At 37.6% G+C, this 17,812-nt stretch overlaps 2 protein-coding genes across 2 annotated transcripts in view; both read left to right on the plus strand.

The window, feature by feature from the left end:
- Nucleotides 1-9,329, plus strand: part of LOC127812867 (uncharacterized) — a 45,430-nt gene extending 36,101 nt beyond the window's left edge. Inside the window, exons 12-16 of the mRNA XM_052353389.1 lie at nt 4,591-4,695; nt 4,790-4,891; nt 4,965-5,138; nt 8,762-8,893; nt 8,987-9,329. Coding sequence (XP_052209349.1) covers nt 4,591-4,695; nt 4,790-4,891; nt 4,965-5,138; nt 8,762-8,893; nt 8,987-9,157 — 684 coding nt within the window. The 3' untranslated portion in view covers nt 9,158-9,329. The remainder of the gene's footprint in view (nt 1-4,590; nt 4,696-4,789; nt 4,892-4,964; nt 5,139-8,761; nt 8,894-8,986) is intronic.
- A 1,242-nt stretch (nt 9,330-10,571) lies between these two features.
- LOC127812868 (uncharacterized) lies at nt 10,572-17,118 on the plus strand. The gene is made up of 7 exons (XM_052353390.1): nt 10,572-11,911; nt 12,023-12,088; nt 13,013-13,157; nt 13,276-13,494; nt 15,826-16,045; nt 16,152-16,347; nt 16,830-17,118. The coding sequence occupies exons 1-7, from the start codon at nt 10,755-10,757 to the stop codon at nt 16,945-16,947; spliced, it is 2,121 nt and encodes a 706-aa protein (XP_052209350.1). The 5' UTR covers nt 10,572-10,754; the 3' UTR covers nt 16,948-17,118.
- Nucleotides 17,119-17,812: the final 694 nt, after the last annotated feature.

Here is a 17,812-nt window from a genome sequence, read left to right on the forward strand (position 1 = left end):
GCTCCTTCTCCTGCATCTTGTTATATTTCTGGCTGTCAGTTGAGCATTCCCACTTTGGGTCATAGTACAAATCCATTTCTTGCCACAACTCTACTAGATTGTTGTAATATTCAGTAACCGAGAGTCCACCTTGTTTTGTAGTTCGAATGGCTGCTCTAATCTCGAAACATTGAGCAGTATTCTCAAGGTCTGAATATAGCTCATGGACTGCACTCCACACTTATTTTGCAGTTTTATAAAACAGATAGGTTAGGCCTATCTTTGCTTCCATCGAGTTGATTAGCCATGCCATGAGAATGGAGTTTTCTACTTCCCATCGCTGGTAATCCTCGAACTCTTCTTGAGGTGTTGGGACGGTTCCAGAAAGGTAGCCAAATTTTCCTTTGCCCTTAATCACTAAAGCCACGGACTGAGACCATTCCCGAAAAGTTCTGCCGTTTAACTTGTGCTGTGTGATTTGTAGAGTTTGGCTATCCATGGAGAAGGTGCTGGTGGGCTGCATGCTAGACTGCCGAGACGCTGATCCGAGGGAAGACTCCTCAGTCGCTGGAATGGCTGTTGGATTAGGGCTAGCCATCTTGATTGAGATGCTCAGCTATAAAAACCGAGCTCTGATACCATGAACAGATTTGGTCCCTAGAGTAGGGAACTTGAAAATTTGAAATCAAGTTGAGTTTAGATCAAAGAACTCGCTTACTTTGATTCAATAGATAGGAAACCTATTTATACAAGATTCTATTGCTATCTAATCCTATAAATTAGGAGCTAATATACAACAGAAAAATAAGATAAGAATATTTCTATCTTCTCCTATTATTTTTCCTAAATTTTAGGAACTTATCTAGCTGCTTCTTTATCTTCTTTCTTTTGAACTGCTGGTGGCTTATCTACTGAATCAGCCTCTTTATCCTGCTTCCCGTGACTTCTTCATGGGCTATGACTCTCTCCAACATTATGTATAGAAGCCAAAATTACAGGCTGGAAATTTTTAAGCTTAGTAGTTTTCATAGTTTGGAAGGACTTTCTACTTTACTTTAGAGTTACTTTACCTTGGTGTTTTAAGGTAGTAACATACTAAGAAATCTCCCTCACTAGAAAGCTGTTATTATTTCTATTTGGATAGAGCAATTTCATATTGTTTTCTTTATCAGGAGTTAAGAAATGCTACATCACATTAACTTGACATTTATTTTCCTTTGCAGCATTCCCAATCTTTGACAAGCCACTCACATTTCTTCTTATTTCATTCTTAGATCCCACAATTGAAATTTTGTTGAATACATGCTTGTCTTTTTAAGTTCATATTAATAAAGAAAAAGAGTTTGGTGAGTTAAAGTTCCCCAAACAGAGGGGTGTCATGTTTTGTTTTTGAGAAGAATCTGTAAATCAGCTATATATGGTGTAACTTGACCTTTGTTCCTCAGTTATTTATTACAGTGAATTGTGCACCTTTGAGTTACATCCTCTCTCTTGGAGGTGTAGTTGTTTCTAATTAAAATAACTCTGGATACACAAGGTAAAACACTATTTGGTATAAAAGATTTCTAATGGAGGAGATTTTTTATTACAAAGATGATGATGGAAAAAGGAGAAAAGCAAAGACATAGCCTGGTTAATGTCAAGCTGTGTCTTACCAACCTTGCTTTAGGAAGCACTGACATTTGTAGAAGTTGCCTTGTGTCTGGTACCTAACAGACACAGCACCTGTCAAAGGCTTCCCTATACTTGTTGCATTTAATGAAATTTAACTTTCTAGATTGATGGGGCAATCTTTTGTAATTGGCAGTTGATTTATCATCCTTCAGCTTGTGGAAGAACTTGATTGAATTCATTTCAGTTTTCATTATCTATTGTGTTGTTGTTAGTTAGCTATTGTGTCTTGATATATATGCTGCATGTTTTGATAGCTAATTAGTTTGACAATGCTTAGCTTAGTGGCTTAGGCTCGGCTGTATATAAACTCAGTGAGCCTTTCTCTTGTAATATTGAGTTCAGTTTTTCATTCTCTCAATTGAAAGTTCTCGAGAGCATTTCTTCTTTCTCTCTCGTTTCAGTATTTTGTGCCCTAGGTTTCCTATTGCCCTAATTGCTTTTACACAGCTAAGAAAGATATGGTTTTTTAAGCTAAAGGATTAATTACAGTTAGCACTCTTCCACCATTGCAAACCTACCAAGTTTGGCCCTCTTTTTTTGATTCTAACAGCCTGTCACCTATACTTTGATTAGCAATGTTCCACATTTTGTTTTCCCAGGTAAGAAACTTATCCAAATGATTTTCATGTGTCTTATTTGTACAGCATTTATGTACTTGACATTTTATATAAGTGTGAGCTTGATTGCACTTGACAGGCCACCATTGGATAACGGCAATGGCTTATGATGATTTCATGGATTTCAATAGAAACCACCCTTTACCATTTCTCTCTCTCTCTCTCTCTCTCTCTCTCGTATGTAGGACCATCGTTGCCTTCCCTACCTCTCTCGCTGGGACCTATTCATTTGTTGTGGTGGTTTGCTAGGCTTGGTGGTGGCGGAGGGAAAAATGATTCTGCAAGGGTTTGGAGTGGGACAAGATGGGTAAGGCTTGGTATGGGTGGTGGCCAAGTGGGATGGGAGGAGGTGATAGAATAAAAAGGGGTTGGCGGGTGATTAAATTTCCATGATGGTTGGCTGGCCATGGTGGTGGTTGGTGATCTATTAGCAATTTTTATTATTTCATTTATCTATTTATTTTTGGGAGGGTTGCGGCTGTGTGGGGGTCGTGGGTCTGCTGGGTGCTTCCTGGTTCAGCTGGAGAGTTGTTGGCTGCTCATCAGGGAGGGCTGGGCTGAATTGAGTTTAGGTAGGGGTAGATGAGCACTTCTTTTTTATTTTGGGGGAGGGGAGGCAGGTGGAAGGAATGGCCTGCTGGCTGATCAGGTAACAGGTGCTTTTGGATAGAATGGATAAACTTGGTGTGGTTGATGCAGTGGAGGGAGTGGCTGTTGGCAGTGGATCGGGTAAGGAATGAGCTTGTGCCATGGGGAAGGCTTGGTGGTGACCAATAGGAGTTGAAGGAATGGTGGTTGGCAATGAATGGACAGGGTATTTTGGATGAGATTAGATGGGATGGGTAGGTGTGGTGATGACATTTGGAAGCTACTGGGGGGGTGGGTATGAATTAGGGAAGGAGGATAGGTGGTGGTGGAACTTGGTTGGTTTGCAGCAGATAGGGTTGGGGACGCATTGCCGTTCTTGCTTATCTTTGTCTGCATCATGTCTGAACATTTTGAGCATGCAACAAATGCAACAAAAGATGATGGAATCAATAATTTCCCTTTAAAAGACTTTAGACTGCACCAGCTTCTATAGCCTGTCATGTTAATAAGACTCTCTAGCAGGATGCTTTATAAATCAACCCCAGCCCTTTTGGATGAACTCTGTTGGCCAAGGATTAAGCACTGCATATTCTTCCATCTGTGACCCCTATGTTTGGAGTTGCCTCCATGGTGTTACCCCTCCAGTGAAGGTCCTTGTTAGGTTGTCTCATATGCAAGAATAAATTTTTGCATTCTTGCCTAGAAGCGTACTAAATCACTTATGCATAATAGAAATGGATTATTGTCCCCCTTATCCTGCAGGTAGCTTATGTCTTGTATGCTGGAGATTATGAGATGCCTGAATTCATAAGGTTTGATGGGAAGCTGGGTAATCTCAAAGAGCTGTTATGTGAATGGTTGAAACCTTTGAATTTTAAAGGTTGATCATAGCCTTTGTCTTGAAGACTACTCTCCTAGTCCCTTACGAATAAGGCACACAACTTGTATGCTAATTTAGCTCCTAGATCTGTATCATCAAGGGATGGCATAGTCTAGATGTTTGTTGTTAAGTTATTCTTTGTGGGCGAGCACTTGACTACACATCTCATTAGGAAAAATCAGCAGAATTCTGAAGATCCTCTAGCTTATGTCGAGCATTCATGTGCAAAGGTGATGCATATGCAAGATTTCATTTTGGAAGAATAGCTTATGCAATTTTTTATTGAGGGGATGCAGCTATCATGTGGTGTCCTCATTTATCATTGGTTGATTGATTTTTTGGGCTTGTCTTAATCAGTGGATGCCTTCACTGTATATTGTTTACATCACTAATGGCTATTTATAGGCTAAAGTTCAAGCACAAAAGATAAAATTTCAGATTACAGTTATTCAAACTGATGTACTAAAAGTAAAAGCTACGAGTCTAAATGACAAGATTTAAGCAAAATCGAAGTTTTTATATCAAAATTAAAACAAATCAAATTTCCTATCAAGTTCAAGACCATGATGTGATGTGATTATAAGGTCAATATGATTATAGCATGAGACATTACATATTCAAACTCAGTACTAGTTTCTCGCATCAAGAAGGTTTGAATCTGCAATTAGGTAGATCTGTTACAATATGACTTTTGCAGTTTGGCAAACATGCATGCATAGTCAGTGAAATGAAATAAAGGCTTTCTATCAAATTCATGGTTCGTTGGGTGCATGCTAGTATAGCTTTGATCTGCCGGAGCTATAATTGTGTTCCTGTTGTCTTATAATCTCTTATCATAACCTTTGGTTGCAGTCGCGATCACTATTTGTGAAGAACCTGAATTTTAAGACATCTGATGAATCTATTAGGAAGCATTTTAGTGAACACATGAAAGAGGGAAGAATCTTAAGTGTCAGGGTAAGTCTTTTGGTTCCCAACTCCAAGCACCTTCTTCACATATCATTCAATAGCATCTTTTTCTCTTATCACTGTTCTCTTCTGTCCAGTGCAGGTGAAGAAGCACTTGAAAAATGGAAAGAATGTCTCCATGGGCTTTGGTTTTATAGAGTTTGATTCTATTGAAACAGCAATGAATGTTTGCAAGAATCTACAGGTAATATTTACTTTTTACTTTGCTAAACATCATTCACCCAAAAATTGACTCTCAGCTTTTTCTCTATTCCCAGGGAACTGTTTTGGATGGACATGCACTTATTTTGCAATTTTGTCATCCTAAGAAGGATGACCAAGTTGTAAAAAATGTTGACAAGGATGGCAGTTCAACAAAATTAATGGTAAGAAATGTAGCTTTTGAGGCAACGGAGAAAGATCTCAGACAACTATTTAATCCATTTGGTCAGGTAATTTCTCTTATTTCCATTAAGTGATAGTAGGTAGTAATAAGTAGCCTTCATTGTTTGGTCATCGAGAATGTGGAGCCCCATTAATAACTTTGCTGATGGCTCTGACGGCACCTGGGCTTCTCTTTTATCTCTGTCATCACTTTTTTATGCTGTGTGCTGTTATCACTTTTCGCAGCCCATTTTGTTGAGGGAGAGCATAACCAGAAATCACGTGTGCTCTGCCTCTGCAGGTTCAATTCCTGCTGCCCAATCTCTCATCATAGGTCTCTAATTCATGTAGCCGACCCAACGTAGGGTGATTTAAGGCTTGTGATTGTTGTTGCCATTGTTGGATCTGGACCTGCATTGCCTCATTGTTAAGGAGGTTTGAGGATTGGGGCTAAATTGGTGGTTAGGAATAAAGATTAAATGATCTGTTAACTGATGTGCAGTCAGTGTATGATTTGAGCTTTTATGGTTTCCCAAACCCTGACTGTTTCAATCCCGTCTTTTTCACCTGAGAACTAGGGTCTTTGATTAAATAGACCATTTTAGCCAGTTTGGCTTATGGTTAGACTGAATAAAACTGAAATACCCATTTTCCAAAGGAAAGTAAAAATGCAGAATTAAAACAAGGTTTCAAAATATAAAGAAGCTGCACCACTCAACTGAATTCCAAAGTGTGTGCATCGCTTCCCTTCATTATAGACAAAATGATGGCTAGTTGATGTTATGTGGTACTTCGTTTGGCATTATTCTTAACAAATAGTACAGGCAATTCATGACAAATGTTGCAGAAGTAATCTGCAGAACCAAACCAGTTTTAAACATTTGACAATTATTGATCATTCTGGATGGGCCCGTTGTCATGTTTTTATTCTCTTTCTTTCTTTCTCACTGAAATTGCATGATCTGACTTTAAGCATCGTTTTCTTATGCTGCTTTTTCCTTTTTGAGCTTTGAAAATCACAAATGAACAAGCATTTAACCTGTTTGCCACACCTCAAGGCTAAATGCCATGTGAGCGCAGCAGGGATGCAACATAAGTTACTGTATGGCATGTACACTTTTAACATTTTTAAGATCCCCTAAAAATATCTTGTCAAACAAAGAGTAATTTAAGGGTCTACATGTCCTTGTGTACCAGACAATATCTTAGATTTTTTAGTAGTGAATTCTAGAAGTTGATAATGAGCCATTGGATCGATTAGATCCTAGCTATCTGTTAAGTTGGTATCTATGCATATGCCTCATTTTTAAATCATCCTCCAAATCTTTGAAATTCTGAGGTATTCTATTAGTTGTGTCTACTTATTGTAGCTTGCTAGCTCTTTCTTTGAATAGCTCTTAAAGCACATCAAGTTAGGCTTACTTAGCTGCCATACATTTATGCTTAGGGAAATTGGGTGATGTGCAAGGAGGCACTTGCCTCATATCCCATGGTGGCGCAGGGAGCTACCACTGTGGATGAGGTACCCAAACCAAAGGCTTACCTGGGCAACTAGGATAAGATGGAGATCTCCAACTTCTTATGGGGAATAGAGCTGTATTTCAACATTGTGTATGTTGAAATGGCTCCATGGTCCTGGTTGCTACTCTCTGCCTCACAAATAACACATTGCTATTGTGGCGCATGTGGTACAGTGATGGCCCTATCCTAAAGCAGGACAAGTCAAATAGGGATATCAAAAGACAGTTCTATCTTGAAGATGACAGCCTCTTGATGAAGAGAAAACTTGATACATATCATGGCCCAATAACCCGATCCATCTCCAAAATCATCTCCCCAAATCTGGCCCTGAAAGAAGATAGGCCCTCCAACTCATCTGTCACCAGCCCAAGTCCCGTCAACCTGTCTCCCACCATCAACCTGGTAACTCTCCAGTGGGTGACAGCTCATCAGCCCTATGGGAAGAACTCGAAGAAGCAGCTGGTTTTTAGAAGCTTGTCATTATCAAGTTCTTGTCTTTCCCATGCCACTAGTAGTAATTAACCTATATTTCCTATGAATTCCCAGAACTCTAGACATTTAAAACTATCAAAGGTCCCTAGGTGTCTGTTATAATTCCCAGAAACATTCAATGTAATCATGAGCTTCTCTCCTATATAAGGGAAGACATGACTAGTCATTTAGCACTTTTGAAAGAAACTTCTGATAATCTCTCAATTTCTGTCCTTTCTCATCACTTGTTCAAAGTGTGGCGAAATTTCTTAGTTCTTATCTAAGTGTGGTTGCATTGCATTATCACTTAGTGGCGAGTTGCCTGTTTCTTGTTTTCCCTCTTTAATTAGTCGACTAATTCCCCTTGTTAATCGATTAATTTTCCCTTGCTTGACTGTTTGTTTCGCTACTTGAATTATTCTGTTGAATTACTCGACTAGACCTGTCTAGTTACTCAAGTAACTTTGGTTCTGTTACTATCCTATTCCGATAATCAGCTCGTGGTCGGTTCAACAAATTTTTCTATTGAAACTAAACCTGTAGGAGGACGGGTCTATTCAGGAGTTCTCTCTCTTAACTAAGGCTTCCAAATATGGCCCCAACCAAGTTGATCTTCAACTTCATGGATGGGTTGAAACCATGGAGACAATGAGAGTAAGACATCATAGGGTGCAAGAACTTGCTCTTTCAATTGTCATTGTCCAGTAATTGATAGACTACTCTGAGGCCAAAGAGTCCTTTGTGCCAAAGCGCCATGCATAGTTTAATTTCACTAAGGTATCGGGGAGACAAGGGTCAGTAGCATGGAACAAAGCAGGGACATGCCATCTACTAGCAAGGATGGTTACAAGGGTAAAAAAGATTTGACAGGTGGGATACCTTGAAACCCAAGATTACTTCCTATGTGGAGGTGCCCATCGGCTATGAGATTTCCCTGAAAGGACAACTTATTTGAGTAGTAATTAATCAGGTTGTGACATGATGCTTGCTTAATAGCACATTACATGGCTATGAGATTTCCTTTAGTTCTGACCATTCCACCCCCCCCCCCCCCGATCTACATCATTTTTGCTTGCCCATTTTTTTGCTTCTATTCTATAGTTTCGAATTGTTATACAGAAGTTTTGCATTTCAAAGGTTTTCATGATAAGCTATCATCTTCAAAACTTTAATCAGCTTAATGCTTTCTCGAAAAAATCATCAATGAACACTAGTAACTGACTTTTCCTGGGTGTGTGGGCATGTCATGAACATTGTAATTTGTAACATGTATCTCAGTCGTCCAATGCAGTCATCCTTGTACGTGCTCTGCGTGCATTACCAAATGCAGTCGTCCAATGTAATAGTAATACTGAAATATCTCTGCTGTCAGCATGTAATTTAGGTATCAACAGAATACTGGTGTGAAGAAGAAAGAATAAGAAACGAATTAGGGAAGAGGTTACCAACAGACATTTCGTTAGTTCAAAAGTAATGACAATTTTGTCTTCCAGAGTCCTCCTAAAATTACCAAACTCAGATGATTTCAAATACCATTCACAAAAGAGAAAAGATGCATAACATGGCAAACACCCCCAGCCCCCAAGAACTTCCATTTGTCTGGCTATGCTCCTGATTTCTCAAGGGTTTAATTTGTTTATTTACCTTTACGAATCAGGTGAATGCTGGTAATTGATTTGATATTTCTCGTCATTTGCAGATTAAACGTTTGAGGTTGCCAATGAGATTCGGGAAGCACAGAGGCTTTGCTTTTGTAGAGTATGTCACAAAACAAGAGACCCAGAATGCACTTAAAGCCCTTTCAAACACCCACCTCTACGGTCGCCATCTGGTGTGTATTTTACCCAAAATTTTCAACAGTTTTTATCCATCATCCCAATAGCATAGAAATTAAGAGAGACTGTAATTCGCCCATAATTTTCAGGTCCTGGAAAGGGCAAAGGAGGGCGAGACCTTGGAAGAACTGCGGGCTCGAACGGCTGCTCAGTTTAGCGACGGACAGAGTGGGTTTAACTCAACTAAGCTATCCAAGAAGAGGAAACACCTGGCCATCGTTGATGAGGGGAGCATTAGATTTGAAAGAATTGCTGATTAATTAGCGTTATTATATATATGTTTGTATCTTTATATCATCCAAATATCCGAACTTGGCCCCGTTTTTCCATGTCGGGTGCTTGAACTCAATAACTTTTCAGTTACCAAAATGTAATATTCGGAAGAAGGGGAGAAAATTTCTAATTGGACAAAAGAGATGAGCATATCATCAATCAGTATTTGCATAATGTGGTTGCTCAATTATAGTGCATGAGAGTGAGATGCAAGTGATCCAATGAATTAAGTAGTGACCCAAATGAATTGGGTAGTGACCTTAATAAGTTGGGTATGAGTCTTTTGAGTCGAGTAATCCTAATAGGTTAGGTATGAGTCTTGGTGTGACCCAACACATAACATGTTGCCTCTTGCTATGGGTGTCATTGTGCAGGAATGAAGACCCGGGCATGGTGGAGAACATTTGCTTGATATCCCGACATTTGGATTTGGACAGGAACATTCATTAGGACTTGTGTTATGTGTATCCCACTTAATGTTCTCAACAAAGTCCAGCCTTATTGAACCCTTAAACTAATGTAGGCTAAAATTTATTTTATAGCACAGGAAGGAAGGTATAAGTTCCTTCTAAACTTAAAATTCGCGATGGGTTTCCACTCATGTTATGGGGCAACCCTAGCATCTTCGGTTCCGCGATGTGGGAACTTTTCTTTTCTCCCCCCATATCAAAAAAAATTAATATAAATTATTATTGTTGTTTAGATATAATAATAATTTTGTAGTTTTAGGAGAGTACATGTATTGAGCTTTTAATTTTCGGGGACTTTGTAAAACAAAAAAATAATTAGGGGCACGAAATATTTTGTGTGTGGATTTTTTAATGTTCAAGTTAGTCTCACTAAGTCAATATACATGAATAGTAATTAGTGAATATGCATGAATAGTAATTATATAGTTTGAGCAGAGTTTTAATCATACATCGATCATTATTTTATAATTACAAAAAGTGAAGTTGACATGTGAAAGAGTACTAACTTCTTTGAGGTGAGTTTGATGTATTCTTGTAGATTCATGATTTAATTGATTCTTATGTCTTTTGGGGAGTAAAAAATTCTCAAAAGAATTTTCTAATGATATTAAGAGATTTTTTAAAGTATTCGTCATTTATAAAGAGGCCTCTCAAAGATTGAATAAGTTTATGTTTTTTTTCTTCATTTTATTGATTACAATAATTATATATATATAACACTTTTATATGGATATATTTTTATTATAATATAATATATATATTAAAGATTAAAAGCATATCTTTCATATAAAAATTATATTTCATAAATTTAAACTGCATCCTAAACCATAACTGATAAAATTCGAATCAGAATGGTACTTTATATATATTCCATTACATAAGCAAATTTACTATTTGTATTATCACAACTGAAGCCTTATTGGGAGTTGGGTAACAAGAAATAATAATAATTGAGACCCAACACAGAACCTCATCCTTGTCCTTCAATCCCTAACGACGCCTTCTTCTCTTTCGTCTTCTTCTTCCCCATAGGAAAGTCCGGCCGCCACATCGCCGGCGCACGCAGGGCTATAAATACAGATAATACGTACGATTTTCGAAGCTTCATTCAACCATGGGGGCCGTAAAAGATTCAGACCCGTCGTTGGGCTACCTTACGAGAAAAGACACGGAGGTGAAGCTTCCGCGTCCGACCAGAGTCAAGAACAAGACGCCGGCGCCGATCCAAATCACCGCCGAGCAGATCCTCCGGGAGGCCCGCGAGCGCCAGGAGGCCGAGATCCGGCCGCCCAAGCAGAAAATCACCGACGTTACCGAGCTCAACGACTACCGCCTCCGCAAGCGCAAGGAGTTCGAGGACCTAATTCGCCGCGTGCGATGGAACACGAGCGTCTGGGTGAAGTACGCCCTGTGGGAAGAGTCGCAGAAGGACTTCAATCGGGCTCGCTCCGTCTGGGAGCGAGCCCTAGAGGTCGATTACCGCAACCACACGCTCTGGTTGAAGTACGCCGAGTTCGAGATGAAGAACAAGTTCATCAATCACGCCAGGAACGTTTGGGACCGGGCCGTCGCGCTCTTGCCTAGGGTTGATCAGCTGTGGTACAAGTACATTCACATGGAGGAGATCCTCGGCAATGTTGCAGGCGCCAGGCAAGTCTTCGAGCGATGGATGAATTGGATGCCGGACCAGCAAGGTTGGCTCTCCTACATCAAATTCGAGCTTCGGTACAATGAAATCGATAGGGCTCGATCAATTTTCGAGAGGTTTGTGGATTGTCATCCCAAAGTAACAGCCTGGATTAGGTACGCAAAGTTTGAGATGAAGAATGGGGAGATCAATAGAGCCAGGAACTGCTATGAGAGAGCTGTTAGTAAGTTGGCTGATGATGAAGAGGCTGAGCAGTTGTTCGTGGCGTTTGCTGAGTTTGAGGAGCGGTGTAAGGAGACTGAGAGGGCGAGGTGTATATACAAGTTTTCACTGGATCACATTCCCAAGGGCCGTGCTGAGGATTTATATAGGAAGTTTGTCGCATTCGAGAAGCAGTACGGGGATAGGGAAGGGATTGAGGATGCCATTGTTGGGAAGAGGAGGTTTCAGTATGAGGATGAAGTGAAGAAGAATCCACTTAATTATGATTTATGGTTTGATTACATTAGGTTAGAAGAGAGTGTGGGTAGTAAAGATCGTGTTCGTGAGGTTTATGAGCGGGCAATTGCCAATGTTCCTCCTGCTGCAGAGAAGCGGTACTGGCAAAGATACATTTACTTGTGGTAAGTTTGTTGTTGTTACAGAATGTAGCTTGGTATTAATTGTTTAAGAGTGCTGTGCATATTCTTCTGGTTTACACCATTCCTGAAATTATTTGCTTGTCTCCACTTCAGGATTAACTATGCATTATATGAGGAGCTTGAAGCAGAGGACATGGAGCGGACTAGAGAAGTGTATAGGTAGGTAACAAGTCATCCACCTAGTTGAAAAATTATTTCATGGGAGACTTGTGTGTTTGAATGCTACTTTTTGATGGAAGGCTATGTCGTATTTAGTACCAATTGTGGTTATTTAGCAACTGTGATACTCAGAGAACTAATCTCAAGCAAGTTGATTTCCTTAAGGAATTTGAGCCAATTATTAGTTTCTTTGTTATAGATTCTTGTTCTTCTTCTCTCACTGTTTTCTATGACTTATTGATTCATGAGTTTACCATTCATATCTAGTTTTTCAGCTTTTGTACGGTTGGCAGAGTAAGAAATAGCAAAGTAATCTAAGATTTATGCATCTTATTTGAAGATTTACATGTTTTCTTTCAATGTTGGTTCTTTATGCATTGGAAATAATGGTTTTATTGTCCCAATAAGCAGCCTCTATTGATGTCATTCACTATTCATAAAAGTTGTTTTTAACTTGCCCTTTAGAGTCTGAAGTTCTGATTGATTTGTCTCATTTGAGATACAGGTTTTTAGATTTTCTCCCAAGCAATCTAAACAACTTCTCATAACTGATACAGTGACCGACTAACTGTCATTATTAATCTATTATTTGCTGTGATAATTTACATCTATGAAACTGCATAACATAAAATCATACACAAAAGTGTTACTTATTGCTTCAAAATATTATGTTTTTAAAGGGTTACTATTCAGAAAATTTTGAATAAAGTAGTTCGTATGTTGATTTCACAGAAGCTAATGTTATTATTTGTTTGAGTGGGCTCTCTCTCTCTCTCTCTCTATATATATATATATATCTATCTGTGTATCTATCTATCTATCTATCTATCTATATATATATATATATATATGCATGCATGCGTGCATGCGTGCACACATACACACATCAATAGGTTGGTTCTTATGTGCTCTGATATTTCCCAGGGAATGTCTGAAGCTGATTCCTCATGAGAAATTTTCATTTGCAAAAATGTGGTTGTTGGCTGCGCAGTTTGAAATTCGACAATTAAACCTCAAAGGTGCACGCCAAATTCTTGGTAATGCTATTGGGAAAGCTCCCAAAGATAAGGTAACTACTAATTTCATGGCATTTTGTCTGAATCCAGTTTTGATGAATTTTTTAAGATTATTCAAAGTTTTGATGAATCTTGTAATATTAAATTGTCACCTCCCGTATCGGCAAACAGATATTCAAGAAGTATATTGAGATAGAGTTACAACTAGGCAACATAGATCGTTGCCGAAAGCTGTATGAGAAATATCTGGAATGGGCCCCAGAGAACTGTTATGCATGGAGCAAGTATGCTGAGTTGGAGAGATCTCTTAGTGAAACTGAGAGGGCCAGAGCTATTTTTGAGCTCGCAATAGCACAACCTGCATTGGACATGCCAGAGTTGCTGTGGAAGGTACAAATTTATTTATGCTTTGAGTTTTATGATGCTGAAATTTGTTTTGAATAAAATTTATCTTAATATAGTAAATTTATAATTTTGAACTAGTTCCAGTTGCTGTTGAAATTCCCCAAACTAGAAGATATTGTCTGAACACAATGTTTGTGCTGTATACTGACTGGACCCTAGAAATATGCATAGAGCAAATGGGTATATATTGAAAGCATTAGACACTTTTGTAGGTGGTTAGTGGATGGGCTCTTGAGTTATATGGGTCATGTGATTTTGCTATTTAGAGATGGAGTTGGACAGAAAGTTATTTGTGTATATTTTGTGTCCAAAGAAAGAAAGGTGAACATAAATTATCTATTGACGTGCTGATGAAAACTGTTTCTTGAAAGACACAGATTTGCCTGCTGATTGGATGGTTAAATGGTAGTGTTTTTTTTTTTTTGTTCTCTTTTTGTATAGTAATGGCCATGTGGTTGATGGTATTGTTTTTGACTTAGCCAAATATCATACCATGGCTGGAGTAAGTCAGAGGGTTGTTTGGTATTATTTCCATTTTTCTCATTTTTGTTCTCAGTTTCTTCAGCCTTCTTGCTGGATGATTGAAATTTTAAGTACAATTGTTCTATATTGTCTTAATCTGTTCTTTGGATTTGATATTCGGGAAGGGAAAATAAATTTAATATTTTTTCCCATAATGGGATGTTTTAAAAAAAATTGCATGGTAGTTCTGCTAACTGCCTTTTCTATTTCTTAATTTTATTTTTCATGTTTTTAGAAGAAGACAAGAGTTTTTGAAAATGACACAGATCAGGCATATATATTTCATAGGTAGATATGAAATGATTTTTAAAATAGACTAGAGAACTTATAATGGTCGGCAAAAGTGAATATTAACTTTGAGGCAACTTTAGGGGATGCAGAATGCTAAAATTAACTGGATAGAAATAATGAAGATAGGCACGCCATATTACCCCTAGGACTTAAAATAATTAAAATAAAGATGTTATATTATGTCTTAACTAAGATTACAGTTGGTAGAGTGGAAGCTGAGGATGCATGCAGCTAGTCCAAATTGCTGCTGAAATGCTTTGTTGGTTTGAGATAACATATAAAATTTTCTTTTCATATACTGTAGGTTCATTTTTTTCTCTCTCTCACTTTCCTTAGAAGAATTTTTATAAATTGGATGCACAGTCAGCTTGTCTATAATTATAATATTATATTTTATGGTGATTTTTTTGTTTTTTTGTTCCTCAGGAATCCTTAAAAACTTAAGCATAGACTTGTCATGGATATAGTTATTATTTATTAACAGTTCATTTTTGAAAAAAATTAATTAATCTGGAATACTTGCAGGTGAGACCTGACATTTGTAGAACACAATGATGCCAAACCTTGGGGTCCGCTTTAACTATTTTTACGGGTTCTAGCTGGCCAATCATCTTCATCTGTGATCATATTATTATCACTATCTTTGAAAAGAAAAGAATTCTCTACCACTATTGTTAGAATTTTTTCCCTCATTCTGTCCACTCTTCATCTGTGATCATATTATTTGGTGTAGATTGCCTCATACCAGTCTAGAATTGGGATTTTGTTTCATGGGGCTGGCGTTTCTCTGTTGCAGTTTTCCTATATGCAGTACTCTGTTGTAGTCATGTCCATTCCTGTACTTTTTCTTGAGATAACTCCTTAAAGTAAATCTCTAGAAGCTATCTTTTGAAAGCTCCATGTTGGTGCATGCTTGAAATGCCGTGATTTTCTGGTTGCTATTTCAATTCCACTTGCGATGGTCTTGCTTCTCACAGAAAGACAATACCTTTTAACCAGTTTTCCACAGATTTCACATGGAAAGTCTGCTATTTCAGAGCATTGGATTTTTCTATCGAAATACCCCATCATAACATTGAAATAAAGATAGAAAACATTGTTTATTATTTTTTCTGCCTGAAACAGGTTTGGAATGGCATTACATGCGCTTCCCTTTCAATGTTTAGTTCAATTGCACCTCATGCAATTTTAGTTTGCCAATACGGTAGTAGTCATATCCTGGAGTCGGGCAACATTACTCATTCTCTGGCCACTCTTGTTTTCATATTTCTTTTTCTTCTCCCATTTATTAGTTATTGTTTCCAGTTCCAGATTGTGGGCTTCCTAATTAAATGGTAATAGCTGGAAGATAAATATAGTATCTATTCCAGTTAGGAATTTAAAGGGGGAAAAAGGAATAGGAAAGATCTGTTCTGTTAAAGCATTTTCTTTTTCTTTTCATCTATGGGTGGTTTTGTGTCAAATTCAAATTCTAATGGTTGCCAATCTTGGAAATTGTGATAGGCATATATTGATTTTGAGATAGCAGAAAATGAATATCAAAGAACTCGAGAACTTTACGAGAGGCTATTAGACCGCACAAAGCATTTGAAGGTATGGATTAGTTATGCGAAGTTTGAGGCGTCTTCTATGGAAGAGGATGTCCCCAGCTCAGACTTGCCAGAAGATGGTGCCCAGGAATCCCTCAGTGATCAGAAGCAGCTATGCCTTCAGCGTTCAAGAAGTAAGCAATCCCCACATATTTCAGTTTTACTTCCATTGCTGGTTACTTATTTTAGATTTTTTTGTTTTATATGGATCATTAAAGTTTCTCTACTTTCATGGATCAGGGGTGTTTGAGAGAGCAGTTAACTACTATAGAACATCTACACCTGAATTGAAAGAGGAAAGGGCAATGCTTTTGGAGGAATGGTTGAGCATGGAGAGTAGTTTTGGCGAGCTTGGTGATGCTAATTCAGTCCGAGCTAAAATGCCAAAGAAACTCAAGAGGCGGCGGCAAATAGAAACGGAGGATGGTCCAACTGAGTATGTTCATCGATCTCATTATATGTCCTCTCTTAATTGGGTAGTTGTAAAACTTAAAAAAGAAATAGGGAAGTTTACCTTGTCTTGGAAGTTTAGTGTCTGGAGCTCTGAAATTTGGGCCCCTTGGCTAAAGGGCTTGTGCCCCCCAAACTTTCAGTTCCCGTATCCCATTTCTCTCCGTCTGTCTTGTGCCAAATTATCGGTATTCGACCTCACACGTGTGGGGTGTGAGATAGTTTCCTGTATGGATTTCTTCCACAAGACTTATTATTTCTCTTTCCATTTGTTTCGTCCTGTTAAAACTGACAAATTACCCATCTCCAACGGTGTCGCCAATGTATTTTAACTGTACATTCTCAGGCAGAGTCTTGTTTTATCTAGCGTGCGTGATGAGCGCTCTTGCCAATCCTTTTTCTTCTTCTCTTTGGGCTATATTGCTTATGCTAATATGCTAATAATAAAATTGTACACAATTTGGACAGGTACGAGGAATACATAGATTACCTGTTTCCTGAGGAAACCCAGACCACAAATCTCAAGATCTTGGAAGCAGCTTACAAGTGGAAGAAACAGAAAGTTGCTTTGGATGATGAGGATTAGCCGTCTCAGCCACGACGGTTGGACTGTGTTTTTTTTGTTGGTTGTAGGCTGACTTGTGTAAATACTGTGTGTGTTGTTTTCAGAGCTTAAAGATCTTGTTTCTGAATCACTAGTCTTCTGAATTGGAAGGAATCCCCACTCATCACTCTTATGTGATTCATTGTTCTAGAACCGTGGAGTGGATTTTTTTTTTTTTTTTTTTCGTCAAAAGATGAAATATCGTAAGTTAGTTATGAGTCAAAGTTCAAGACTCGGTCTCTCTGATAGATATAATTAATTTTAAATTAAATTCACGATTTTACGATATCTCAAACTCTCCTATTTACGTGGGAGACCTAATTGAGATATCAAGAAGAGTTTTTTTTATGTTATTATGGATGGGATTATTTTGGAGGTAAAGTTTAAGAATGAAAATTTTAAATTTGCTGGGTGAGTGCTATTTATTCACTATTTGCATATGATATGGTAGTTTGAATTTTTACAACTACAAGAGAAGTAGGGCAAAATATATATTTTAGTTTTTATAGGTGTACGTTTTTTTATTTAAATATTTAAATTTTTTATTATTTTAATGGCAGTTAAATTTGTAATTTTGAATTAATTATATTATTTTTAATTTTTTATTATTTAATTATATTACTGAATTATATAATTTCGAGTTAATTGTATATTTTAATAAATTTGTCAATAATAATAAATTTAGAGGTGTAATTAAAATAATAAAAAATTTAAAAATATAGTTAATTTAATATTATATAATTTAAAAATATTTTAAAATAGTAAAAAATTTAAATATTTAAATAAAAAATGTATAAGTATAAAAATTAAAATATATTTTTGATTAAAGAATATTACGGACTTTATG

This window comes from Diospyros lotus, chromosome 11, assembly GCF_014633365.1.
Source record: "Diospyros lotus cultivar Yz01 chromosome 11, ASM1463336v1, whole genome shotgun sequence".
Lineage (NCBI taxonomy): Eukaryota > Viridiplantae > Streptophyta > Magnoliopsida > Ericales > Ebenaceae > Diospyros > Diospyros lotus.

Excerpts from the sequence above, each read along its gene's own strand:
- LOC127812868 (XM_052353390.1), top strand. The coding sequence starts at position 10,755 with ATGGGGGCCGTAAAAGATTCAGACCCGTCGTTGGGCTACCTTACGAGA. Across the intron at positions 12,089-13,012 it reads CGGACTAGAGAAGTGTATAG|GGAATGTCTGAAGCTGATTC; the intron begins GTAGGTAACAAG and ends GATATTTCCCAG. Across the intron at positions 16,348-16,829 it reads ACGGAGGATGGTCCAACTGA|GTACGAGGAATACATAGATT; the intron begins GTATGTTCATCG and ends CAATTTGGACAG.